This window comes from Styela clava, chromosome 11 (assembly GCF_964204865.1).
Source record: "Styela clava chromosome 11, kaStyClav1.hap1.2, whole genome shotgun sequence".
NCBI lineage: Eukaryota > Metazoa > Chordata > Ascidiacea > Stolidobranchia > Styelidae > Styela > Styela clava.
This window is the reverse complement of record NC_135260.1, coordinates 667,716-695,367: the sequence shown is the minus strand read 5'-3', so window position 1 is coordinate 695,367 and position 27,652 is coordinate 667,716. Positions and strand designations below refer to the sequence as shown.

Here is a 27,652-nt window from a genome sequence, read left to right as displayed (position 1 = left end):
AACAATAATTTCCACTGGCTAAAATAGAGAGTATTCATCATTTGAGTTTGTAACTGAAAATATTTTATTGAAACCCTAGAATGTTATTTAACGACGGCTCTGGCAACGACCCCTTTCTGATCTTGCGTTGTATGAATATATGGTGTACAGTGAGACGGTAAGAAAGGTCAATCTATGACTTTTACGCAGTAGCGCAGAAGTCTGGCATCGCATTTTTACCGACGTTTGTCTATAACGCTTTGGCTAACCAAAGAAGTTTAAATTTGCAATAACACTAAGTTATGACAAGCAAAAATGTTGTAATATGTGAATTAATGTAATATTTGTTTTTGTTTTTGCGTACGTGGTTGATCAAAGCGCGTCTGGATATTCAATTATCGGCAGTTATAATTTTATGTAGCAAGTATAAATTTCCGGTTATGATGGAAGTAATTTTTTGCAAAATGTGTGAGGTTATCTGACGACGCACATTCTGGCAACTACTGCATTACTCTGGCCCAGGCCTTCCCAAACTGGGGGTCGTAACCCCGCAGGGTACGCACAATGATTTTAGGGGGCCGAAAAGACGACACCAATCGCACACAAAAGTATTATACTACTTTAACTTCCGATTCAAAACAGAATTATTGGAACAAGAGAGATATGTTCAAATAAGGATACGTAGCGCCACATAGTGGCAAAGTTCGATGACGTCAAGGCACACATCCCATACATCTTACCGGGATATTTAAAATAAATAAAAGAAATGGCCTTCTAGCAAAAAATTTAATCTTTGAACACTGAAAATTTCAAAGCGATTGGTCCAGTAATCAAAGAGAAAAGCGATTTTTTATCTGTGACAAACAATAACATAATAACAAAACGATCGTTATGTCCACTAAAGTGTCCAACTAGTGCAAAATATAAATCTCACGATATCGAGAGAATACATAAAATTAGAGAAGCGGCGCGCTTGTTAACAATGTCAACCCAACAGAGGTCGAGAAAAATTGTAATATATTGTAAGGGGTCGCGAGCTTAAAACTTTGGGAAGCTCTGCCTAGTCAACGACAGAGCAATGTCACCATGAAAATAAAAACATCTTTATTTCACCAAACTAGGAATGCGTCATCTCTCTCTTCTAACATTTCCTCTGACAAAATTATGTCAAATTAGAAACTCATCTTTCAAACAGCTGGCAAGGCTTGTTTACTCATCTGTGCGCGGAAGATTGAAACTAATTGTAATTTGTTGTGGACAGTAAATATTCGCAATGCTGGTTTGAAAGGAAAGAACCGATAAAATTTCTCATAGTCAAACATATTTCACTAACTCATTCGTAAAAAAGTTACGGGTTACGAGTTACCTTACAGACGGTTATTGAAATGCCAAATGCTACTAAAATTATCTAAATTTCGATATGAAAATGCCGGTTAACATAATACGAGACATTAAGCAGTGGAATACCCACTACCAGGGTGTGATAAACTGAGTCAATGCTAAAATATAAACACCTCGCTACTTCCAAAAATAATAGTCACATGGCCCCCAAGGACCATTGGCTTTATCTTTTACAAGAAAACCCCCATTCCTCCTATTTTCATTGCTTGATGAAGTTATTTCACAGAGCATTTTCACTTTATTGAATATGGATTATTTGATAATAATAGAATTTGGAATCTACTAATCAAAAATAAGACTATAAATATTTCGGAAGAAATAAACAGTGGGGCTAAACGGGTGCTAAAAGCCTCCGGAAGGGTGCCAAGAGCCATAGGCAGCACGTGAAAAGCCTGGTACGGAGTGCAAAAGCCGTCTCAAATAGAAAATGTGATTTCGCTAGCAACCACACATGTATTGCTATACATGTAGTATTTGCGCATCTGGAGACAAATAGACTCAGACCCTGCATAGCAACAGACGCAAAATGGGGAAACTGCAGGAACACAGTGCGTGTTTACGTTTGATGCGTGGGAATACTACGTGTTTACAGTCAAGTTGCGTGGGAATATTACGTATTTACGTTGGTCGAGTAGATAAATTCCATTTTTATACACAGATGTTGCGTCTATGTTGATTCTCAAATACAAATAGGGGTAAAACTTTCCTTACAATAGCAAGGAATTATTTTACACAACTGAGTTGTGAAGACTACGTACATGCATAAATCTCCGTGATCCGTTAATCATTTTTCTACCAATGCTGAAAATACATAACGTACATATACATTGTAGAAAGAAATAATAATACCATTTCAGGGTGAAAGAAGACGTGGAAAAAATGGTTATCGAGCAGCGACATAAAATAAATAATATCAAATATTATTATCCTAATAGATTCAAGAGTCTTGCTGCACACTAACACAAATATATTACTGTAACGTTTCGTCTGACCAAGGTCAGACTTCTTCAGACATACATAGTTCAACTATAGTTAAATATTATTCGTTTCGCACATCTGGTCTTGCAGAAGGGAAACGAATATACGCAAAGTGATGTTGAATAATTTCTGGTTCTGCAATGCCTACCCGATATATTACAAAACCGGTGATGTAGTGGGCTTGAGGGTCCAAACTCTTTAACATGCGACAGCAACGTAATTGTCTTCAACGCCCCATCTACTAGTCAAGAGTATCTCAACCTTTTTTTCAATTTTAAACAAATACATTTTGCAAAATCCCGCGACCCAAGGATATGGTCACATACTAAACGGCATGAAGTGCTTTGACTAGTATAAAACAATTATTTTCACATTTATTCCCCATAAACGATCGCAAAGTGATAAACAAAATAGATGTTGAAAAGTTGTTATGCTGCTATACTTCCCACATATACAACCCCTATTGAGCAAAACTTTAATGCGGAATATACGATAAACTTCACTACGAAACAAAATCAGCAACTCTTGAGTTTTTGTTGTAAAACAAGCGCACCACCAAAGAATACTCTCAGGCAAGCCAGAGTTGGGTCGCGTCCCATAGGTTGGGGAACACTGCACTAGGCCACCGCTCTTGGACACATTTGCTGGCGCTTCTGAAGTATGCGTACCAAGATGGCGGACACTGGAACGTAGTATGAGTACCAGACTAGGGTGAGACCATTATTTTAAGTACAAATTATACGGGAGTCAATTGGCTATTCCCCGAACTCGTAATAAAGCTAAAATAGGAATGAAATTATGGCCTAACCCTAACCTGGTAAACATACTACGTTCCGCTGTCCGCCATCTTGGTACGCATACTTCAGAAGTACTCATTCGCTACAATTCAAACCGTCGGCGCAACAGCCGCATAAAGTCAAACAATTAATAATCAATCAATACTCACGCAAATAGTAATTAGTATTGAAATGGATGATAAAGCTTCCTTATTTCAATCAGTTAACATGGCCAACATTGCGGTAAGTTTTCCATACGACTACGACAATCGACCGTGGTCTGAGAGTCATTTAAAGAAACACGGGAAACGAGAATTAAATGAAATTATATTTATCAAACAGTAGCCAACCAGATCGGATTCATGGACTATAAATGACCAATGGTTCAGTGAGCGATCCAGTCTGTGTGTGACTTGTAGTTTAGAAGCCGTATTATTTTTTCTTTAGTTTTTATTTCGTATCTCACCGAAGTATGATATAAACATCAATAAAACAGAACGTGTAAGGTCAGCATATCTAGGTATTTCTGGTTCAGCACGGTTGTCTGTATGATAGCTAGATTTTGGGTATCGGTATAACATACAGCACTGATGCATCCACGTTATTGAGGGAATATTCTGTCTAGTAACGCTTCACTGATTTTTTTCGCTGATCCAGACAAATAGCACCGCAGCACTAAGGTACTTATACTATTCCCAGCATGTTATAAAATATACCACTCACCTTGGTGTCGGTATGCCTGTTCGGTTACCCCGCTGTTCTCTAATCTCTCGCATCCCAAGTTCAACATTTTAATTAGAAAGAGGCGCAGCTGGCTACTCATCAACTTGCCAATATTGTAAATGGCGCTGCATCCGAAGGCGAAGCAGCTCGACGACGATGGCAGACCTACTACGGGAGTGAATAACAGCACTGGTGCATCTGCATTACCGATTGAATATTCTGACCAGTCACGCTTCACTGATTTAACCAGATAACACTAAGAGAAAACTGTATAATGCATTCACATGCCTGCCATGGCGGTGTAGCAAGTACATAAGGATAGTTACTGTGTATTTTAATATTTTCACCACTTATTGTTAGTAGTGCATGTTATTTGCCTGAAACAAGGTCATTGTCCCAATTCATTTCCCTTATGATATATTTCTCTCACTCAGTGTAGCTTGTCTTTGCCGTTCTTTGTTAGTTAGAAATTTGGTTTCATCACATATACTTGCTTTAAGGTTTCAAGTGTAATTCGTTATTTGGATCAATTCGATTGTGCAACTTTACAATATAACAATTGGCATTCAATACATTGTGTGCTTTTTGACCTCTGAAGGAGTCAAGATCGGAGTTACACTCTGTTAACGTGTGTTCAATAACACGGGAGTGTGGACACGCAGATAGGGTCGAATCTTTGTTGGTCAAAAAGCACACAATGTATTGAATGCCAATTGTTATATTGTAAAGTTGCACAATCGAATTGATCCAAATAACGAATTACACTTGAAACCTTAAAGCAAGTATATGTGATGAAACCAAATTTCTAACTAACAAAGAACGGCAAAGACAAGCTACACTGAGTGAGAGAAATATATCATAAGGGAAATGAATTGGGACAACGACCTTGTTTCAGGCAAATAACATGCACTACTAACAATAAGTGGTGAAAATATTAAAATACACAGTAACTATCCTTATGTACTTGCTACACAATTCCCCCCGACAATAAAAAATTAGTTTGCTAATTTTTAAATTTTGTAAGACTAGCTAATAACGATTTCTGATTGAATAATATGTCGTAAAATTTGCCATGTATTGGTGTATTTAATTCTGCATCAAAGTCGCTGATGACCAACTAATGCAACGACACAGGAAAACCAATTTGATTGAGATACCTCCGGTTGAAGGATCTTTTGCGGTGAAATCTACAGATTTTCACGAAATCTTCGATAACACCCAGAACTAAGCCATTGCGTTTGGACAATCGACTTCTTTCTGCTTTGTAAAATAATGAACGTAACAGTTGATTTGAAGAATAATGTTGACGTTAAGATTTCGTTCGTTGAAAACATTCCTCTAAGATTTGAAAACCTGTCCAACTCTCGGATTTTTCAATCTGGGAAGATTGTCCGATGAATTGAAATGTAACAAGAGTGTGGTAGCGTTGAATTTCGGAGAGTCGACGGCCGTGCAACTTTCGTATCATCAACGTTCCAGACAAATGTAAACGCACCTTTCCGGCAAAACCCGGAATTGGGTGAGCATTGGCTTAAATCAGCTAGGGGAGAGTGAAGTTTTCGTGTTATGTGATTGAAGTAGAGAGGACCCTTCCACGCGGGCCACGAGTATTTGGGTTCGACTTGGTTTCCAATGATGTTGAAATAGAGAAATAGATGGTGATCGACTTGAGAGAATAAAGTAGATGTTTGTTCGTACGTTCGTCAAACAGTAGGTCGCTAAATGCTGCTTCTTGGTGTAAAAAAAATCGGCTTGCTTAGATAATATCAATATGTTATTTTCTGCGTAACTTGCTTTGTCGATAAACACATTTGAAAATCCAGTAATAATATGAAGTTGAGTTAGTGCTGTCTGATCGTAGGAGGTCCTGGTCCAGATTCCTCGTTTTGAGTCAAAAATCTACCTTGTTCTGGCCTTCTTGACTGCTTAATCAATTGACATACCGCCAAAGACTGCAGTTTGGTTGGTTGCTTGATTCCTGAAATGCGGACATATTGTCCACTGACTCGGTTAGTGATGAATTTCTTTTCCATTTTGATTGACGAAATTCCAGTTGCTGAATTGAAGTTGATTGCTTATTGATCACGAACGGGTATCACCAAAATATAGGGCAACAAAGATTCGACCCTATCTGCGTGTCCACACTCCCGTGTTATTGAACACACGTTAACAGAGTGTAACTCCGATCTTGACTCCTTCAGAGGTCAAAAAGCACACAATGTATTGAATGCCAATTGTTATATTGTAAAGTTGCACAATCGAATTGATCCAAATAACGAATTACACTTGAAACCTTAAAGCAAGTATATGTGATGAAACCAAATTTCTAACTAACAAAGAACGGCAAAGACAAGCTACACTGAGTGAGAGAAATATATCATAAGGGAAATGAATTGGGACAACGACCTTGTTTCAGGCAAATAACATGCACTACTAACAATAAGTGGTGAAAATATTAAAATACACAGTAACTATCCTTATGTACTTGCTACAGCGGTATCGTTGTTCTTTGTGAATTTCCTTCGCGTCGCAAATTCGGCATCTTTGTTCGAGAAATGGCGTCGTCGTTCTATCCCCTTTCCTAAATCTTATATGGTGCATAATAGGCCTACATTTAGGGTGACGCGACAGCGCGGCTGCAGACGGAATTCAATGGTACGCACACCTTTGCACACTTGATTTTTACGTTGGTTCAACAAATGGTATTTACTGAAGTAGCCTATACTGTAACCAGTATTTCAATTAACGCAGTACTCACCTAAGCGATCCTGTTATTTTCATCGCACCCTATGATTTTTCAGGCATTCCTTATTCTGGAAAGGGCTTCCTTATCGGTTTGCCAAAGGACGTGCGGGGGTACAAGCAACGCACCAGTCCGGCAACTCCGTCAGGCCATGTACTCGTGTGAAAAAATTTTCAATTATGACGACATAGGCCCTCTCAAGTCGGTCAATAGTTTTTTGACGGTTGCCAAATTCGTCTAGGCATTCGCTGTATTTTCGATTGGATAATTTGATTACGACATGCAATTTAAGTGGTGGAAAGTTAACGCAATAAAGTCATATATCTACGATAGCTCACAGTCCTCAATTAGTTTCAGCAGGAAAAGCGCAAAGCCGCTCCATGCATGAAGAGCAGTGGATGTTTCATAACTTTGCATACGAATGAGTTTTCTCACGCGAATACGCGTACCGACATAATTCTATATGGTCTTAGTAACTCTTGGCATTTCAGTACTCAGAGAAAGAAGATCCTTTTCTCAAAACTAGTTGTTCGGAGAGCCACGCAGCTACGACTAATTGTAGATTCTGACTTTTCTTGTTATTAGAAAGATTGCACAAAACAACCCAAACATGCGTTGTCATTTTTATGTAAATTCACCGAACAAATTCGCTGACACGTATTTATGTACGAATGGTAGAGAGATTCAACCCATTCTCAGAATGCCGTGAATCAGCGAACCTGATCTTGCTTATTTAGAGCTATTAGTTCGCCATGGTTTCCTTAAATAAGGAAACCTGTTGTTACTAAATTCGATGCAAAAACGAACCCGTCCTTAAAATTCTGAATCCCGCCACTCGTCGCAAGTGACTAATGGGCGGTCCAGAAGTATCTGTACCAATATGGAGATTTTGTTCGCCTACTTAACATCAAGTTGTATAAAGGGACTGGAATCTATGAGCAGGGAATATATTCAAATGGCAGTCCCCGAACTCGTAATAGAACTGAAATAAGGAAAATTGCGGCCTGACCCTAACCTTGTACCCATACTAGGGGAGTACAGTTTTAGCATTGCCCGTAACTTTGCTCAGAGTTCTTAGTTTCTGGGCAAGTGCTTGTGAGATGGCCTTTACATCTAAAAAAGTGAGCGTAACTTAGACAAAATCACAAGTACCCGAAACCAACTTTATTCCATTAATCATACCCATAGTACTTTCATCTGGATTGGCAACAATAGCTTGCCACGTTAAGGGCTAGAATTGACATGGGCAAAGTATGGCCCGCGGGCCAAATCCGGCCCGTTTGGTGAATCGATCTGGCCCACCTGACGCTGCCACAACCAAACTGAAATCAAATTTCGATGTTTTAGCAAAAAATAACTCAAGGAATTTGTTGAAATCTCGGTTAAATTTAGTTTTGCCACGATCCGTATTGTTTCACATTTTCTTTTGTAACACTGCAAATATTGTTCATCAATAGTAACTTTTCACATCACATTTACATGGCCCGCCAGACTAGGTGGGCAAAATTTTTGGCTCCTGATCTAAAAACCTTGCCCACCCCTGGGCTAGAACAATGGTTCCAAATGCGAGTACTTGGAACTCAACAGAAGGATTTTGAGGTCTACGATCTTTTTTGAATTCACTAAGCGGAACAAATCAGCAAAATGTAAAACCTTCCATTGAGACCTAGTTTAAATAAATGAACGGAGCATCTCATAAAGAGGAGGCAACTTCTGTGTGCAGTTTCGATGAACTTTGAACTTGTTCTGTTTCTGTCAGAGACCACTTATACACAACAGTACCAACTGGTTGGGATCCTCAGAAAATTTACAATATAATCAACGCCTGACTCAAGATTATTAAAGAATTTGGGTACTCCCGAAGTATGTGTTCTAAGATGGCGGACACCGGAACATAGTATGTGTACCAGGTTAGGGTCAGGCCGTAATTTTGTTCCAAGTTTTCTTATTTTAGTTATATTACGAGTTCGGGGACTAGACAAGTGACTCCCGTAGTATTTGTACCGAAAATTATAGTCTAACCCCAACCTGGTACACATACTACGTTACGGTGTCCGCCATCTCGGTTCACATATTTCGAGAGTACACTATTTTGAACCCAGTACACGGTCCAGTAACTTGAAGACGGCAAATTGTCAAATGAGACCATGACGCTCCCAAGGTTGGGAACCACTGGGTTAGGATCACGTAAGGGGTCACAAATTTATTTTTTACTGATACACGGGGAAATTGCAACCCCTACATAACATAATCAACTGGTTTTATCTAAAGTAGTCAAAAAATACAGATGGGTCGATCCATGGCACTCGCAATGCTGGGAGCACTAGGTTAGGATCATACACGATAAGCAAGAGACGCACATTGAACTTTCAAGGTGTTCGGGAAATAAACAATATACAGTGTCAACTGTTTTCGTTCAGAGGATGCACAAATTACAGGCAAATCACCAAAGGTGTCGGTCAATGGCACACATTCCTATGTAAGGGGTCCACTCCTACGGCGAGGCATCAAATGAGTCCATGGTACTCGTGAATTTGGAACCACTATGTTACATGATAAATACGAGAGAAGTCTCAAGATAAATTCATATTGTTCTATAATTTACAAATTGTGGAAATTTTGTACAACAGAAAAGTGCAAAGTATAAAACATTTCCAAACACTCGTTTTAACAATCGTAATAATTATTGGTCGTCCGAGAGCAAGGTCATTCCCACTTACTCAGAAAGTTAACAGAAAGTGAAGACTCAATCTGAGTAAAATTATGAGCAACCGCTGAGAATTCAAAAGCTTGTGGAACTCCTAATTCAGGATAACTTGACACCGCCCACATCACACCCCCTTGAAAATAGAAAAATTTCAGTCCAAAAACATTTATTAATTTATACATTATTAAGTCTGGTCCGTATATAATATGCGCTGATTAGGCTCGGTCTATACATGGCCAAACAAGCAATACAGATGTTAGTTAATTTAAACATGATATTTTGAAAAAAAGATTAAAAAAAATCACCAAACGTGCCTTTGTAGAATGAAAATATTAATGGAATTATAAAATAGTCTCAATACAGACTTTTTATAGTCTTAGTTCAGACATGCTTTAATAATAGCCTCTGTACAGACTCTGCATAGTCTCAATCCAGTCCAACGTACAACTCGTCAATCACAGGCTGGTACCGTGTCAACAACTGTGGCCGCCTCGATTTGAATGTCGGGGTCAAAAGATCATTCTCAACTGTAAATTGTTCCGTAGAGAGATAGATTTTTTTTGCCTGTTGAAAAGGGAGACTTGATAATAATTGAGATGCACAACCTGTTCCAATGGCTCGGCGGTGTGGCGCATCGTGCTAAGCGTAAGGAATATGATCTCCACCGCACCTCTGATTATCCTGTGTGGGTTCGCAGGTTCGAATCCCATGCGAGAATAGTTATGTGCGAGAGGATTGCTGGACACCGTCGGGGTGTTCACGTAACCGCTGGTCGGTTAAGTCCAAGTATTTAAAATTAAGTAACTGAATAACTAATCCAATACCTGACTGGACTGGTAACTGCACAAAAGGCCGTGGTTCGCCATATAATTTAAGCCGACTTATCGAATTTTCATCTCCCCCGAGATAAATATGTAAATCCTATCCTATGACCACATTGGACAAACAGTTGGAAGGACGAAATTGAATGCGCTTCTACCGTGTATACAGAACTTGACTGTTAACAAAGTGGAAAGCTGTGATTCATCCTATACATGTCACCCCACCCCAGTATTGAGATTTCACGGAAGCTTAGTGTAATAGCTCTCATCCAGGAATGCCAAGAGCCACCCTTTTATGGCTCGCGGCCCCCTTCGGAAGTTTATAGCATTCATGGCACCCGTTTATCATTCCATTAGTATTTAGAGTGTTTTTTGATTGGTAGATTCCTAATCCCAAAGTGAAAGCACCCTGTGAAACAATCTTATCAGGCAATGAAACTAGGAAAGACCGGGAGTTTTTATTTGAAGGGAAATGTATAATCAGTTTTTAGCCTAACGTTGTGGCCCGCAACCAACTGTTTTGTGGCCTCCTTGGAGAGCCACGGGACCATGATTGAAATCCACTGGCCAAGAGTGTTGGAAGTAACAATATAACTGAGCCATCTATTCAACTTCCCTCTCTCCAGTATGAAAATCCCACTTACCAGTTCAAAAGACATCAATCCGTTCTTCTTACCAACTGCATTCATGTCGTCAAGTATAAGTTTTGCTGCGTCAGCATTTTTACAAAGGTCTTCATATTTGCCTGGAAGAAAAATAAATAAATGAGAGATGAGCATTCTGGAGGAGACAGCATATGGTTGCTCTTTAATCATATGGTGAATCTCTCATTCCGTAGGTTACAAGTCAGTGTCTGGTATTAGTTAGCCAGTTATTTATTTTTTCAGATGTGTAGACTTGATGACGGGGGAAGCTCGGTTACGTGAACCACATTGCGGCGAGGAGTCCAGCAATCTGCTCGATGCCTACTCACACAGGGTAATCAGAGGTAGCGAGTGTATTCCTATCGTTTAGCGCTAAGTTCGTCTGTGTGGACATTAAAGACGATGGCTGAACTATACCAAACTGTTGGAGATCTCAGTTAGCTAATAGTCACCTCGCAGGGCTTCACATGTGAAAATCTTGAGGATAATTAAGTACTACAGTTTAGGAGACTGCAGAACTTCTCGATACCACAGCGCATCTTCCAACATCAAGTCCATGAAAATGATACAAGTACTTGGTTAATTATTCCCAACCAGATAAAGTAACCTGATCAGAGGCAATGGTTCCAAAATTTTTTATAAGCCCCCCTTCCTCCCATTAAAACTAAATTATTTTATCCAATGCTGAAAATTTTATAGCGGAACCATCACACCACTTAACACATTCACTTTTTTACCCCCCCCCCCTCCTTCCCGACATACCTGTGATTCCGCGACCTTTGCACCAGCCTTCCACTGTCTCAGGGTCAGGAACACAAATCACAACAAGACTTGCTTTAAGACTGTCGCCATGAACGAAGACCTGAAAGATATACAGTTATAGAAAAGTAGCTCCAAAAAAGGCTCTATGCCAGTAGCTCTGAGAAATTTTCTTCAGTTTTTCTAAACAAATTAACAGTGGCTCCTAATATGGCTACTTTTCCAGAACAGGGCTTCCTAAACTTTCAAGCTCGCGAGCGCCGTCAATTTTTTAAAAATTCTGCAACCCTTGTTCATGTTCAAAATGATAGACAGTGTGAAACATGCATTCTATCGAAACCATGAGATTTATGTTTTGCACTAGTTTTGATAATTGTGTTTCGAATCCAAAGTCTAAAAAAGTAAATTTTTGACCCACGGACTCTCTAGTACCAACTCTTCTTAACGACACAGAGAAAGAAACCACAATTACCTGTGCAACTGGGGCAGACTGCACATATATTTGTTCAATCTTTTCTGGTGCGATGTATTCTCCCTGAGCCAACTTGAAGATGTGCTTGCTACGATCAAAGATCTTCAGTTGACCGTCCTGGAATTAAAAAATCAAGATAGGATTTTAATATTTATCCTGGGAAAAAGCTGATGAGACATTGGTAAGGAAAGTCTCATATGGGTCGAGTTTTCCAATGTTTGGACTGCGACCACACCTTTGATAGCAGCAGTATTGGTTAAAAGCACCTAAACTGAGTCCTAGTAAATTTTGAATAGGATAGGATTTTCATATTTATTTCGAGGGATGAAAGCATACAGAACAGACTAATCACATGGGATATTAAGTTGTCCAGCAATCTTCTCTTACATAACTAGGATTTACGGGACGGTTCAATCATATGGCAAATTACGGCCTTTCGTCTATTACCACAAGATTCGCATTTGCTTACTTATTTAATGAATCACTGTGAGAGTCGGGCCTGTCTGGTCTATCTGTAACTCTTGGTAAAAAGGTCAACTTACCGGTAAGAATTGTCCAACATCTCCAGTATGAAGCCAGCCATCTTCATCAATCGCTTGTTTTGTCTTCTCCTCGTCCTTGTAGTAACCAGAGAACAAACTGGTACCCTGGAATTGAGGGTTGCCAGGTTCGAAATAATAATAGTTAGGATTGCTAGATTTACAGCTAACAGCTCTGCCAGATTTTCAAGAAAGGGTTGCAAGATTTTTTACATACAGATTTTGTAAAATTCATAAAATGAGGTTTCAGAACTTTAGTAAAGGGGTTGCCACAGGTTTTTAAAAACTGAATGCCATATGGATTTGTCATAAAAGGGTTGTCAGATTTACAGCAAAGAAACTTGTCCAAAGAAAACTAATGTTATTAAACCGGATTCCTACCATCGCTACATACACTGTATGCCACAGGAAGCAACAGTTAAAGCAGGACAGTTCAGCTAAGTATTGGAGGATTCCACATAACTCATGTTTAGGATTAGGATTGTTCAAACTTCCCAACACAAGCAGTGAAAAACAAAAATCTTCGACAAGCAGAAAAAAGATAGCAAATACCGATAGGCAGAGTTGGAAAATTATTACAAACCAAATTTTGCAAATTACAAGACAAAATCTTTATCATTCCCGAGTCTTATTTTTAAACAATAGGCTGAAATAACTTCAAATTCGAAAGCCTGAAAGAACAGTGTTTCTAATAGGAAATATTGTTCATCATTATACCTTAACACAAACTTCTCCTTTGTTATCTTTGGCGAAGTAATTCTTCTCGGGAACATCGACTAACTTTGCAAAAATGTTCGGTATGAGGGCCCCAACGTTTCCTCCTTCGTAATCTCCTGGTATTGTGACAGAAATGCCTGCCGTAGCCTCTGTCTGTCCGTAACCTGAAAATAGTTCAGAAATTATTTTCACAGTTTTCTAACTTTTACTCTATACGAGTTGTTTTCAACCAGGGTTCTGTAACATCTTAGAGCTCTGTCAGTACAGTTCGCCGATTCCGCAAGTTTACATATATGTATATTTTTTAAATATGGGTGCTCCTGAAGTATGTGAACCAAGATGCCGGGCACCGGAACGTAGTATGTGTACCAGGTTAGGTTAGGCCATAATTTGATTCCAATTTTCCTTATTTTAGTTCTATTACGAGTTCAGGGACTAGTATTTGTACCTTGAATTATGGCCTAACCCTGGTACACATACTACAATTCATAGTCCGCAATCTTGTTTCAAATACTTCGAAATTACCTAAATAAGCTCAATTTCATGTTGGAATGACTTCAAAAATTATTGTTCCAACGGTTAGCGCAGTGTGCTAATCGTTAGCAATACGCTTGCCATCGCACATCTGATTACCCTGCGTGGATTCGACCGGTTAATATTTATGTGTAAGTGGATTACGTGACCATAAGGTTGTTCACACTATCCCAGGTCCACCTCCACTGTCAACATCATGTAACAAGTAACTGGTCCATCATTCTCATACCCAACATGGACTGGTAACCGTAAGAGAGGCTGTTGTTCAACATATGATTACCAGATTTCCTCTCCCCTGAGATAAATTCTAAAGTAACCACTCATACCTTCTGTGAAAGGGATTCCCAAAGCACATCTCATGAAGTTCAACACAACAGGAGAGATAGGAGCCGCACCTGTTGCACATAATCTTAGCCTTCCTCCCATCATGTTTTGAATTTTTCTGTAAAAAAGGGGTGGTTTTTAAATAAAATAAAAATTACCGTAGGTGTATCTTATTTTCTTTTTCGAATTTGTGAACTCAAGCAAATCTATGTGAGCCTAACCAGATTCGAATTAAGAGAGGAAAATTAGGGAAATCAGGAAAATGATCATAAGTTAGGAAATCTAAATTTTGATGAACAAGAATGTTGACTCCAACCACCACTTTGTCAGACTGGAGTGGTTGTGCTCTACACCTAACTGCAATAAAAACAGTGCTTGGAATCCTCACTTGCAACAAGCCCCTAGGCAAGCAGCCACAGATACACGGACAGCTATAATTTTAGAAGATCCAAAAACCTTGCTAGTTCATGGTTTGATTCCTGTTTTATTACCTGTGGGGTGCCATTCTCTATAGCCAGCTAGGCTTTATTAATATTTGGAGTCACTATATATAGTCATAGTAAAACTTTAAATTTATCAGAGAGGTACCAGATATATCACTGATAGCTGACACAGCTGGCACTTCACTTCATTGTGCTTAAAAAGGTGAAGTGTGGGAGCAGCCCCCCCCTCCCCCCGAAAAAAAAAAAAATTCACTTACTTGAATACCAAAGTATCCCAAAATGTTGACCTCGTTACAATTCCCTGCTTAAGTAATTTCATCTTACTCTTTAGGGCACGATCAAGTAAAAATTTCTTGATTTTAGATTGTGCGGCTCCTGCCATGATCTGCAACAATAAATATTCACTGATTAGTACAAACATAACACATGCTAGATTAGATACATAACATCGTGCTAGTGATCTCTCTAATTCATTTCGGTAGGCTATTCGAAAAAAGGCTCCACCAGTTAAAAAGCTAACGATAACCAGGGCTATTCAACTATTTTTACCGAAGATCCGCAAACAAAACTTCAAAAAATATTTGGGTCTGGTCTTTCCAGAAATTATATTTCGGCATCCTTAAACACGCACTTCCTCAGCCGACTAATGATATTTAGCTAATCAAGATTGTTTATTCTGGCGTTATAGCTCTTTTCATATATATTTAAATCTATAATAAAATAATTTCATAGAATGAAACTTCAAAAGTGGGGCTAATGATCCAAAATAAATAATTAGGTGCGGTCCGAATCGAATACTCGAAAGGTCCAGATTTCGGACCGCGGTCCGCCAGTTGAGTAGCCCTGCCCTAAACCACGTAAATATCTGACAAGTCGGAATTGGGGGAGGCGCAAAACAACCCTGGACACCATAGCCACCCTTGCACAAAAAGATGATCGCTTTTCGTTAATAGGGCAATGCCATCAAATGAATTCCAGCGTTGCGTATGGTCTTAGTCAGACATCGTTCGATGAAAGTTTTGACTGTTCTATTTCAAACATCCGCCAACCATTACCTCTTAGTCAGCGGCAACAATGTCGCATTGTTCGGGTTCATGAATTACTGACTATCCAGCATTTGCCTGAAGGAAACAAATACAATATCTCTACAAATGTTGCAGGGTCGGTGTGTCACGAAATACCAACCCATTTTCAAGAACTGTGCGCTCGCATCCAGAACTTGCCATGCAACGATAAAATATGCGCAAAATAATGTTGAGAGAGAACAACGATTATTGGATATCCGACATCCAGTGGCGATATATTGCACAAAAAAAGCTTGTAGGTAATCTCAATATTAAACATAATGCTTTATCTGTATATCGTGTCTTATCTATTATCTTATCTGTATATAACACACAATGACTTATCTATTCCAAATTTCTTTATTGATCATACCTTATCATACACTCTGTTCATCAGCCTTGGTACCATTGGAAATATGGTTGGTTTGAGGGCCGCCAGGTCATTCAGTAATAACTTCACATCTCCTTGGAAGAAGCCGATACTGTGAATGATAAATATTAGCTTAGGTTTTTAACAGGTATGGGCGATTTTAAGTCTTCTTAGGAAAATATGTCTTTCCAGGTAAATTAGCAAATTTAGGAAATAGGCCTATACAGTTGCTATTCCCAGTTTTCTAGTTATGAATATTTAAAGATGACACAGGCAAACGACGACCTGCGGAACAAATCTGGCCTGCCTGATGCTAACATAGGGAACGGTCGACCTTGTTGACCTTGGGAAGTCTTACCCGTCCCTTTCTGTATATATTTTATGGGGGCTCCCGAAGTATGCGAATCAAGATGGCGGACATCGGAATGTAATATGTGTACTAGGTTAGGGTTAGGCCATAATTTCAGGTATAAATACTACGGGAGGCTCTTGTCTAGTCTTCGAACTGATAATAGGACTAAAATAAGGAAAATTGGAAAAAAATTATCGCCTAACCCTAACCTGTTACCCACGTTACGTTCCGATATCCGCCATCTTGGTTCGCATACTTCGGGAGCACCATTTTATGCCTATTGATGTTTGCTTATGCTTACAGTATTATGTACTTGTATCGGAAATAAATCATTATCTATCTATCTAACCCAACTAAAACCAGATTGTGTGGTTTTAACTTAAAAATAGCTCGAGGAATTTGTTAAGATTAGGATTAAATTTAGTTTTGTCACGATGCTTATTGCTTTTGTGACACTTCTGTTCATAAAATGTAACTTTTTCGTCACACACTCACACTTACATAGCCCGCATTTCTAAGTGGGCAAAATTTTTGGCCCCTGGTACGAAAACCTTGCAAAACCTCGTTTTATAGGTTCCAGTAACTCCTGGCCCTTCAGTGGCCGCATGTAACTTTGCTCAGAGACTGGATTCATTTACTTTTGAGTAAGTGAGTGTGAGATAAATCTGATGACTCGTCAATTTTGGGATATTTCACTATGTAGGATACCAGTAGAACTCTCGCTTGGAGCGATTGCCAAAGATTTGACCACCTGACCCAAAGTGTAATAAATTCAGTAGGCGATGCTGAATCAGAAAGATAACATTTCAGAACGGTGGCTGCTTGGCAAAGTAAAAATAATCACAAACCTTGCACCATCCTGATACACAAGTCCTTGAACTACTTTCTCAAACATGTGAGCAAGAGGGAGATACGAGAGATGAACATCGCTTGGCTGAACCTTCATGAAGGACTGGAAACATAAAATGAAAAGAATAATAAATACTGATTCATGTGAGACTTGGAAAAAATTCAGGTTAACACAATCTGTAGTCCCTGTATCCAGATAATAACAGATTACCATATTTTTTGGACATGAGGCGCGCTTCAAATATTTATGTTTTTCAAAAATCGATCATACCGGTATCGATATAAGCTGGTACGCCTAATGTATGGATCAGGTAGTGCTTCATGCTTTATTGCCTACATTCGAAACCAGTACCAGTTGCGCTTTATATGTAAATAAAAACCCAATTAATTGTCAGTGCGCCCCACGGTTCGTAAAATACAGTAGCTTCTGAAAAATGTATTTGCTATATGAACAAGCCATCCAAATGAATTTCCTATCCCCCACATCAGTGGCTTTCGACTGTGGTTTCGCAGGGATTACCTCAGTACGGTAATAAAATAATCAAGAACAATATAAGTTTAATGCTATTATCAAACTCGCTACACTTTATAGATTTTTTTGTTTTGCCAGTATCAGGTTTTCTTTATTTTTTACAATTTGAACAACTAAACTATGCTCTCGAGCCTCTAGAACAGGGTGGTCCAAGGTTGTGGGCTCCGCGGGCCACAAAATTATTTTGGCATAGTACCAAGGTAAACAGTGCAATACAAAACAAGTACTTTTCTTGTGCAAACACATAGTTAATACATAGGCATTGCCAACCTAGGCTAATGAAATCCGCGTCCGATGTTTAGTTTTCTATCATGCCTATATTGTTAGCATATATTCCCGACCAAAACGATAGAAATCCAGGTAACAATTTAGACTGCCCATCACATCTTAACTTCGCTAGTTGCTTCAGCTAGCCATCATACTAGTCAATTCAGTCACATTAGTGATATAACAACAATATGTCAAACGATTTTTCTGATTTATTTTATGAGAAGCAATTCAAAATACAATATTCTGATTACTCGCAGCGAATGCGGCGCGGGCCACAGATAATGAAGCGGCGGGCCACATGTGGCCCGTCTGGGTTTGGACCACTCTGCTCTAGAATGTTGAATTTGGAATTCCCTTCCACCAAAAAGGTGTTCATTATTTAAAAGTTCCGAAAGTTCGATATTGGGGTCTGATTTGAATTACTTATGTTCAGGCTCCACAGCCTTGGTCCAATACAGAAACCCTATCTTTCAAAGAAACACACTTACATCCGCTCCCATAGAGCTCAGTCCAGCAGTGTTGGCAACAATAGCTCCATGGGTGAGCATGGCTCCCTTTGGGTTCCCTGTCGTACCACTTGTGAAACAGATAGTGTGAAGATCTGAAGGCGTTGGAGGCTGTAACATAAAAGTGGTGTATAAGTAGTAATTTTTGTACTTTTGGGGGTTTGTATTTTTGTTTTATTATTTTCACCCAAAACAAGGTTATGAACAAACATCCGCTGCTGGATAAGAGGGGGGGGAGAGTAATGCTTGTTTTATAGCAAGAGTGGCCAACACGTCGAGCACGATCGGCTAGTCCACACGTGGAGTGGTCGATTGCACCTGATTTTTGATTTTGGGTCAACTTTATTAACAACATGCAAAAAATATTTTCTATAATTCACTCAGCGACAGCTGTGTTGTAAAAAAGAGGAATATGTACTGTACATGCCCAGAGGACGATATGTCTGGGGATAAACCTGGGTAAATGAACTTTGAACTCGGGATTCAGCTCCGAACAATGCTTTAAACAAGCACTTATATAACTCGACCCACACAACAGCGCTTTCTTGTCGTCCAAAAGCATTAAAAATACTATTAAATACCAATATGGAGGTAACTAATTTTGTTCGCCTACTTTAAATCAAGTTGTGTAAAGGTACGGAACTATGCCTATGGGCAGGTGGTATATTCACTTATCAACACAGACAATCCCGAACTCTCAATAGAACTAAAATAGGAAAAATCGTAATAAAATTAGGGCCTAACCCTAACCTGGTACCCATAGTACGGGACTAACAGTTCACACTAACCACAAAATCTTTCTTGTTATCCTTTCCCAAGTCTTCGAGTTCCTGGAAGGTTATGACCTCAATATTTCTTTCTTTCGCTTTCTGTTTCGTCTCGTCGGTCGGACTTTCGATCAAAACGATCAACTTGAGTTCGATCTCTGCATCGTTGAGAAGACTCATAGCTTTCACGTTTTTGTCAACAACAACAATGTCGAGATCGCCTGGAATTAGAAACAAATATTTTAGAAATGAAGCACTTGTATGTGGGTACTCCCGTAGTATGTGTCCCAGGTTAGGGTTAGGCTATAATTTTATTCCGATTTCACCTTATTTTAGTTCTATTACGAGTTCGGGGACTGTCTGTGTTAGCCAAGTGAATATACTCTCTGCCCATAAGTTTCAATCCCTTTACACAACTTCATGTAAAGTAGGCGAACAAAATAAGTTACATCCATATTGGTACACATACTTCTGGAGCGCCTTGGCCTGTATGGTACCAAGGCTCAGTACAGGGATTTTGATATAAGCAAGATTGGGTTGGGATAGACTTCCGTATTTATCTTGGTGAAAGAAAAGCCGATAAGACGTCTTAATTATATGGATAACCACTGTTAAATGTTATGTCGGGGCTCCCGAAGTATGCGAACCAAGATGGCGGACATCGGAATGTAATATGTGTACTAGGTTAGGGTTAGGCGATAATTTTAGGTATAAATACTACGGGAGGCTCTTGGCTAGGCTTCGAACTGATAATAGGACTAAAATAGGGAAAATTGGAAAAAAATTATCGCCCAACCCTAACCTGTTACCCATGTTACGTTCCGATGTCCGCCATCTTGGTTCGCATACTTTGGGAGCCCCGTTATGTCGGACTTTCCTGATAGGATAAAACTTGCATATTTATCCCAGGGGAAAGGTAAATTGATGAGACAGCTTAATCATTTGGCATTTATTTTCAGATGCATGGACTTGATGGTGGAGGAAGCCGTAACCGACCCGAAAGTTTGAGTAATTTAGGACGATTTGCAAAAAAGTTATGTTCTTCCTAAAAATATGTTTAAAAGGACATCAGTTCTGTACTTTTATGGGGATTGGATTACCCATCACAACGAATTGAGTGGTAAGGGTGAAGATAACTCAAAATTCCTCATGAGGGATTTTGCCGACCTATTGTACTTACATTTGTGTACGATATATCTCATCGCTTGAGGTCCGAGTGTATCGTACAGCGGCACGATCACCATTGAATAGCAGTTGCATGCTTGCTCAGTGACTGTCCATTCGACACGATTTTGTGAGAAAATTCCGATGAATTGGCTTGGCTTTGCCTCTGCACCTTTGGCAATTAAACCCGATCCAATTCTTTGGGAACGATCGAGAACCTGAACAGGAATGGTAAGAGCGTTAGATAGATCATTTTTCGGGAGGGTGGGGGTCAGGAGGGGGAAAGATAAGTAAAAATATATCTAAAACAGCTAAGTACTTATACTTGTACCGCAACATCTAAGTACTTATATGGAATGAAATCTTGAAAAATATGCTGTGGGGTTAGAAAACAAAAACTAATTTTTTTGGTGAGGGGGGACAGAAGAGCATAAAATTGAAAAATTATCATTTGTTTTTACATGCCAAAAACCTTAATTAACCATCTTTTCTCAAAATTCAATTATCACTAATTCCGAGGGCACGCAATTTCATAGGACATTTTTTCTTTTATATTATCCTCTGTACATTTCATCTACTGTCATCATTATGCTGAGATTCTTATACCCCGCACGTCTTTATATGTCTTCCTGATGAACAATTATTAAATTTTAAAATGCAGACTAAAGTCATCTAGAAGTGGAAATCAACCAGCCAGACCTGGTGGATGTTACTTGGCAATTAGAAATTTCAGAAATTCCACCGGATAATTCCTGGCTGTGCCTCTGCATCTTACTGTCAATCTCGGACATTTAATTAACCCCCTATACACTCTATTAACCCTTTATCTTACCTCTTGATAAGAGAACCACTTGTAGGGCTGGTCTGGTCCAGGTCTGTATCCAAGACAGTTTCCATTGTCTGTAAAAAAAAGTATTGTTAGTTATTAAAGGAGATAAAACGGGATAAAAATATATACAAAATTCACTCTAGTGGATACTCCCGTAGTATGTGTACCAGGTTAGGGTTAGGCTATAATTTTATTCAGTTTTTTCGTATTTTAGTTCTATCGCGAGTTCGGGGACTGTCTGTGTTAGCCAAGAGAATATACTCCTGCCCATAGGTTTTAGTCCCTTTACACAACTTGATGTAAAGTAGGCAAACAAAATTAGTTACCTCCATATTGGTACAAATACTTCTGGAGCGGCCTCTAGCCAAAATTTCAAATTTTCTCCAAGTTTGAATTTTAAGGCTCTTTAGTGGTTATAGTCAAGCCAAAATCTGCAGTGGGCCACAACCCGACCCGTAAAGCCATTTAGTCTGGCCCTTTTCTACACTCAAATTTTGGCGCTCCGGAAGTATTCGTACCAAGATGACACAAAACCTGAACAACCCTAACCTGGTACACATACTATGTTCAGGTTGTGCGCCATCTTGGCTCAAATACTTCGGGAGCACCCAAATTCTCCCCATGAAGCATGAAATCAAATCCGATAGGCTCTTTCAAGGCTGAAGTTAACAAACTACGCACAATTGATCTCCCACTAAAATGGTAATTCAATTAATGTAATGTATTGCGCGAATTTTTAATCGTTATGTAGATGAAAGTTGGTTATAAGGCCCGCCAATAAAATGTTTCACACTCCTTGTAATAAAATTGAATTAACGCTACCTAATGTGGCTAGCGTGTCACCACTATTGAGCAATCTGAAGATGTTAATAGTCGCGTGGCAAAGCTTGGGTTTTATTTGAATAGCACATCAAGATGTAAAGTCATGTAACTTTTTTTTTCTTTTTCTTGTTTTGGTATGGCAGTAATGTTCAAGTTAATAAAAGCCTAGAACAGGGGTGGCCAACTCGAGACTCGCGAGCGGCATGCGACTCTTGCTCCAGTTACATGCGACTCTTTTTGCCTTGGGAAAAATGACCCAATGTCAAACGAGCTGCGCTTAGGATATTGTCATATTTGGGTCAACATACCAAACTAGCATTCTAGCAGGGCTGAATAAAGATATATTTGATGTTCATGTGTGTTTCTGTTCATAATGTGGCTCTTCGCAGTAAAACAGTACAAAATGTGAATCTTGGTTTCTGACTGGTTGGTCACAGTTTTACTCAATTCATTTTACTACGCCCCCGAAATAGATGAACATAGATACTCACTAGACACCCTCAACCCTCTGAGAAAGGCTTCATGGCAGGTTCTGGAATCTTCATACATGAACTCAAGGAGTTTACCATCTTTAATGAGAGGTGAACACCTGATGCCTTTCTCTTCCTAAAATGAAGTGAATCGAGATTTTAGTGATTGTGTTAATTACAATGGTGATAGCTCCGATTTTTGTTAAGAAAAAAAAATGGGACGCCACTACATTTTGTTAGAAATACAGAAACATAAAAAAAAGATTTTGGAAAACTATAGCTAAAATAAGCGTTACTTGATAAATCATGATTCACAAAATGAAACAAACCAAAATAGTCTAGTCTAGAAACTCTCAAAAAACTAAAATATCCTGCCTTCAGCAAAAAGAAATTTGCATTTTGAATTAAATTTTGGCAATTTGAACATGCAATAAAAATTACATGAAAATGTGTTCATGATAGTAACTAGTCTGCTATAAAGGTTATTTTTTTCAAATTTATTCTACAACTAATATAATTAATCAAATGTATTGTTAATTGAAAAAAAAAGGAAAAGTGCAAGCAATAGAGGGCTTGCTGTATGCTTGAAGATATGGCCATTCATAGTGCTCATAGCTATGGGAAACGTTATTGTGGTGATAAGTCAAATTTTCTTCCCAATGATTCGTGCTACAGAAAGTGAACGTGTTGTGAGTTTGAGAACCAACGAGCTAGTCCAAATCGAACTTCAAACGACATTATAATTGTTCATACAGTGACAGCGTGATGGACTCATAGCACAGAGGTACATAGTTGCTGCTTTTTCAAATTACTACTTATCTACAACCAGGAATGTAACCAGAAATTTTTGAAGACGAGGTTTTGAAATTTCTATTTCCTGAGTTAGACCGTAACTGCTAGCAAGACTTCAATTTCAAGATGCTTTAGTTTCGCATTAGGATTAGTCTTACGCTGGCAAACAAAGTTAACAATTTGCAATATTGCTATAAATGTTTTTCTTCGCATAATTCACTTAACATTAATAAAGTTAAGACTTCTGTTCAATGAGTTGTAATTTGGGTACTCCCGAAGTATGTGAACCAAAATGGCGGACAGCGGAACGCTCCAGTAATATTTGTACCTGAGATAATTTACTATCCTTAACCTGGTACACATACACGTTACGATGTCCGCTATCTTGGTTCACATACTTCGGGAGTACCGTATTTTGTATCACACAAAGTAAATGCGCAGTAAGTTTGAAAACTCTGTTCATGCCCTATGATCATACAGAAATGCTGAAACATTAGCTCATCGAAAACAAAGTCACTATTAAATTCCAATCGAGATATAAATCTTTCGGACTTTGATCGGGGCTCGTATGGTGAAAACAAATCTGATTTCAAATTCCAGAATGATTACAAACAATTTCCCTCAGGCTGTAAATTAAGGAAGAGGTGTGTCATGGGATGGTTGATGGAGAAGCATTTGTTACTATCATTCTAAAAAGGGCTCTGCACAAGCAAACTCATTTAAGGAGGCGTGGTAAGAGGGCGTGAAGTAAGGTGGGCAAGAAGCCTTTTCCATTACAGCTTTCAATTTTGGAGTTGCCATTCTGTAGCAAATTGAGGAAGCACTGTTCGGAAGAATTTGAAATCTGGAATTGCCTATCTAATAATCCTTTTTCACATTGTCCTTAAGAATAAGTCTCTGCAAGAGAGAATTCATAACATGAAGTAGAGCGTTAAAAAGGGTGTGGCAAGTGTTTGCAAAATTCAGCAATTTTTGGAGAAATTGTTTTTCATAAGATGATTCAGATCAGAGCGGTAAAAAGGGCGTGGCAACTGGCAAGTGTTTGCAAAATGCAGCAATTTTTGGAGAAAGTGTAATATTAGACTAGTAATAATAAGATAACATAGATAATCTGGCAATTAGAAACAGGAAACATGTACAAGACTTGCGACCCCCCAGGTATTCGGTGAAATGGTTTTCCTTGAATCTGAAAATCTTTCGGTTTTGGATGTATTGGATTGTTGTTAGTCAAATAACCAAAACACAGAAAGAAAAAATATAAAAAATGCTGTTTATGAAATTGGTCTGTTTTTGCGCTCAGGATGTTATTATCAAGTAATAATGACTATACTTACATCACAAATAACGCTTTGTTTTTGCGTCAATTCCTGATATGGCATGGTATTCAAAAACTCATTGATATTATAACCGGGAGCTTTCGCCTCACCATTGGTTTTTTGTTCCCCATCACCATTTGAGGTTTTGGGGTCTGAATCGGGGGATTCTGCACTCGTCTCCCCATTACTAGGGGACTTATCTGCAGATGTCGACTCATTATTAGAGGACTTATCACAATCTGTCCCTTCTTCAAGGGATTCTGCAGGTTTATCCCCTGTTTGAGTATCGGAAGGTGAAAGATCCTTAGTTAGACCTTGTTCTGTTGTCTGTTGGAGCTGCTCAGGCGTGACCTGTGCTTGTTCTGTCACAATCTCTTGTTCAACTGTCATTTTTATAATTAGTAATTAATTATATTACAAAATATCTACTGGTTAGTTTAAATAAACAGCAAAAAAATGAATATTTGTTTAGTAAGTGCCAATTTAAATAAGCAGACAACTATAAAAATAAAACCAAATTATGAGTATTAATTAAACAATAACTAATAATTGGGTTATTTAATAAGCAGCTACTAATTATATAATTTGGAGCTCCAGAAGTATGTGTACCAAGATGGCGCATAACCTGAACATAGTATGCGTACCAAGTTAGGGTTCAGGTTGTGCGCCATCTTGGTGCACATACTTCCAGAGCGCCCATATTTCTACAGAAAATCACACTGGACAGCAACACATTGAACCAAATTGCACACTGAATTATTTCGAATGGCTCCACAATTAGCACTTACGTCAAATATAACTGATTGTATTTTATTTAATTCTTCGGGTTCTAAAAGTGACAAATGTTGCCGAGCGTCCGTTTTCTGACCACCGGCCCGAGAACTTATTATTTTTGAGGTCTCGGGGTAGGAGGGGGATGCACCTTTCGGAGGTGAATCAGAATACGAGCCCTCATCAGAAGACGAATTTTGCTCTGTAGAAACTTGTGCTTGTGACATCATAAATCTATGCTCAATCACAATTTTTTACGATATAAATTCAGAAAAACTGTGTAAAGATAATATATTATCTAAGTGCACACTGAATTATTCAGTGTAGACTTTGATTTTTCTATCAATAATAACTAAGGTGCACACTGAAATATTCTGTGTGTAGACTTTGATCATTTTAACATCGGCAACTACTAACTGGGGTGCACACTGAATTATTCTGTCCAGCTACGACATTCCGACACTTACATCTGTAACAACAGATTGTTTTTTAACCAACTTTTTAGGAGGTAAATTTTTTTTTAAATGTCTCCGAGCCTCTTTTTTTTGTCCTTTAGGCTCCATTTCTGGAGAAGGATAATATGTGGATGAATATGACGACCAATCTTCGTCAGAATACGAATCCCGCCCGGGGTTAACTCGGGCTTGTGACCTCTGAAACCTATGTTCAATCGCCATTTTTTATCTTACAGTTTAAACTAGGAAAAACTGTAAAGAGATGATACTGTTTCATTAAAACTTTAAAATTCATATGAAAAAAACGAATAAATATTGACTGAATGTATTTCTGTAACGATTCGTCTGACCAAAGTCAGACTTTCTCAGACAAGCTTTACAATGCTTACAAGTTTACAATGATTGCAAATTTTTTTTGTCATTTCTGTATCGTTACTACTTATTGCAGAACACCAAGACCACTGGCTTGGTGACAGACGCATGGTGCAAGTCGTTTAAGACCCGAGGTACCATTGACAATCCTGTGTGAGTTCACTCACCTCCGTGGAGAGAGTATTTAGAAATGCAGCTCTGGCTTAAGAACTATGTCAAGCCACATATAATTTCAACAACAATTAACTCACAATTAATTAAATAGGGTTAATTGATTAACTCGCTAGATTACAACAACAGCTACACTAAATTGCGATTTATATCTGAATAACAACTAATGTGCACACTGAATTATTCTGTGTAGACTGTGATCAAAGTACAATCAAACCAAATTACAAACCGAATTATTCTGTGCAGAATCATAAATGAACAGAAGTCAACACAAAATCTATTTACAAATACAAGCTAAGGTTATTCTATTATAAATACCCAGAGTGCACACTGTATTATTCTGCGTAGACATTGATCATTCTAATATAGACAATCAGGGTGCACACAGAATTATTCTGCATAGCTACAGCATTCCGACACTACAACTTACATCCGTAACAACAGACTGTTTCTTTTTCAAAATTTTAGGAGGTAAAAGATCCAAATGCATTCGGGCTTCCACTGTTTGTTCAAAACCCCATGCTTTTACTGCTTTAGGAGTTTCGGGCTCCTGAGAAGGCCCAGGCTCATCTACTTGGAATATCTCAGCAGGGGGAGGATTCACTTTCAAAGGGGGTTCATTAGTTTTTTCTGTGTCTGATGAATTTCCGTCACCCAATAAATCGAGATTAATAGCGGGAAGGTGCGTAGGAAGTTGCTCAGGCGAAACTTGCGCTTGGCTCATCATAAGCATGTGTTCAATCGCCATTTTTTATTAGTTTTTAAAAAAAATAAAAAAAACTGAACAAAAATAATTTATCCATTAAATTTCCAACGATAAAGGTTATATAAACCACTGAAACGCAAACTCAAACACAGGAGCACTAAGCACCCGTCCAAACTAAGAAATACATTTGCCCAACTACTGCCTGCTGTCCCGATACCTTGTCACAGCCTTTTGTGTGACCAATCAGCTCTATGAGAACATTGCGAAAAATTTCTCATTTCCAGTTGAACAATGTTGGTTAAACCAGGGGCGCAGTGGCCCAAACGCTAAACAATTTTTCAAAATCAGCCTTTGCAAAAAGGACCTCAACTCTCAAACTAACTGTCTATGACTATACCAAGAACATATAAACAAGAAATCCTATCCTACCAAATTATAACAAACAAACTCATCTCTATCCATATTTTATGTTCACCTTCGCAGGCAAGTAACCTATCTCTGTGGCTCTTATGGT

The 27,652-nt window shown here is 38.7% G+C and overlaps 2 protein-coding genes across 6 annotated transcripts in view; both read right to left on the bottom strand.

Moving 5' to 3' along the window:
• Positions 1 to 6,709, bottom strand: part of LOC120347777 (uncharacterized) — a 92,357-nt gene extending 85,648 nt beyond the window's left edge. Inside the window, exon 1 of one of the 2 annotated variants that reach the window (XM_039417864.2) lies at positions 6,616 to 6,709. The gene's annotated coding sequence lies outside the window, so the exon portion shown is untranslated. Of the gene's footprint in view, positions 1 to 3,857; positions 3,940 to 6,615 lie in introns of those variants that run through there. The other variant, XM_039417865.2, reaches the window with a different exon arrangement.
• A 2,747-nt stretch (positions 6,710 to 9,456) lies between these two features.
• LOC120348189 (long-chain-fatty-acid--CoA ligase 1-like) overlaps positions 9,457 to 27,652 on the bottom strand; it is a 41,195-nt gene continuing 22,999 nt past the window's right edge. The window contains exons 1-16 of one of the 4 annotated variants that reach the window (XM_078118204.1): positions 26,863 to 27,195; positions 22,577 to 22,691; positions 21,267 to 21,334; positions 20,451 to 20,652; positions 19,292 to 19,491; positions 18,486 to 18,614; positions 17,195 to 17,298; positions 15,998 to 16,106; positions 14,818 to 14,945; positions 14,120 to 14,235; positions 13,260 to 13,423; positions 12,546 to 12,650; positions 12,004 to 12,120; positions 11,535 to 11,634; positions 10,773 to 10,873; positions 9,457 to 9,871 (exon numbers count right to left, since the gene is read on the bottom strand). In XM_078118204.1, the coding sequence (XP_077974330.1) occupies positions 9,734 to 9,871; positions 10,773 to 10,873; positions 11,535 to 11,634; positions 12,004 to 12,120; positions 12,546 to 12,650; positions 13,260 to 13,423; positions 14,120 to 14,235; positions 14,818 to 14,945; positions 15,998 to 16,106; positions 17,195 to 17,298; positions 18,486 to 18,614; positions 19,292 to 19,491; positions 20,451 to 20,652; positions 21,267 to 21,334; positions 22,577 to 22,691; positions 26,863 to 27,180 (2,214 nt within the window). In that variant the 5' untranslated portion in view covers positions 27,181 to 27,195 and the 3' untranslated portion in view covers positions 9,457 to 9,733. Of the gene's footprint in view, positions 9,872 to 10,772; positions 10,874 to 11,534; positions 11,635 to 12,003; positions 12,121 to 12,545; positions 12,651 to 13,259; positions 13,424 to 14,119; positions 14,236 to 14,817; positions 14,946 to 15,997; positions 16,107 to 17,194; positions 17,299 to 18,485; positions 18,615 to 19,291; positions 19,492 to 20,450; positions 20,653 to 21,266; positions 21,335 to 22,576; positions 22,692 to 24,681; positions 25,115 to 25,451; positions 25,694 to 26,862; positions 27,196 to 27,652 lie in introns of those variants that run through there. The other 3 variants (XM_078118205.1, XM_039418314.2, XM_078118206.1) reach the window with 3 other exon arrangements.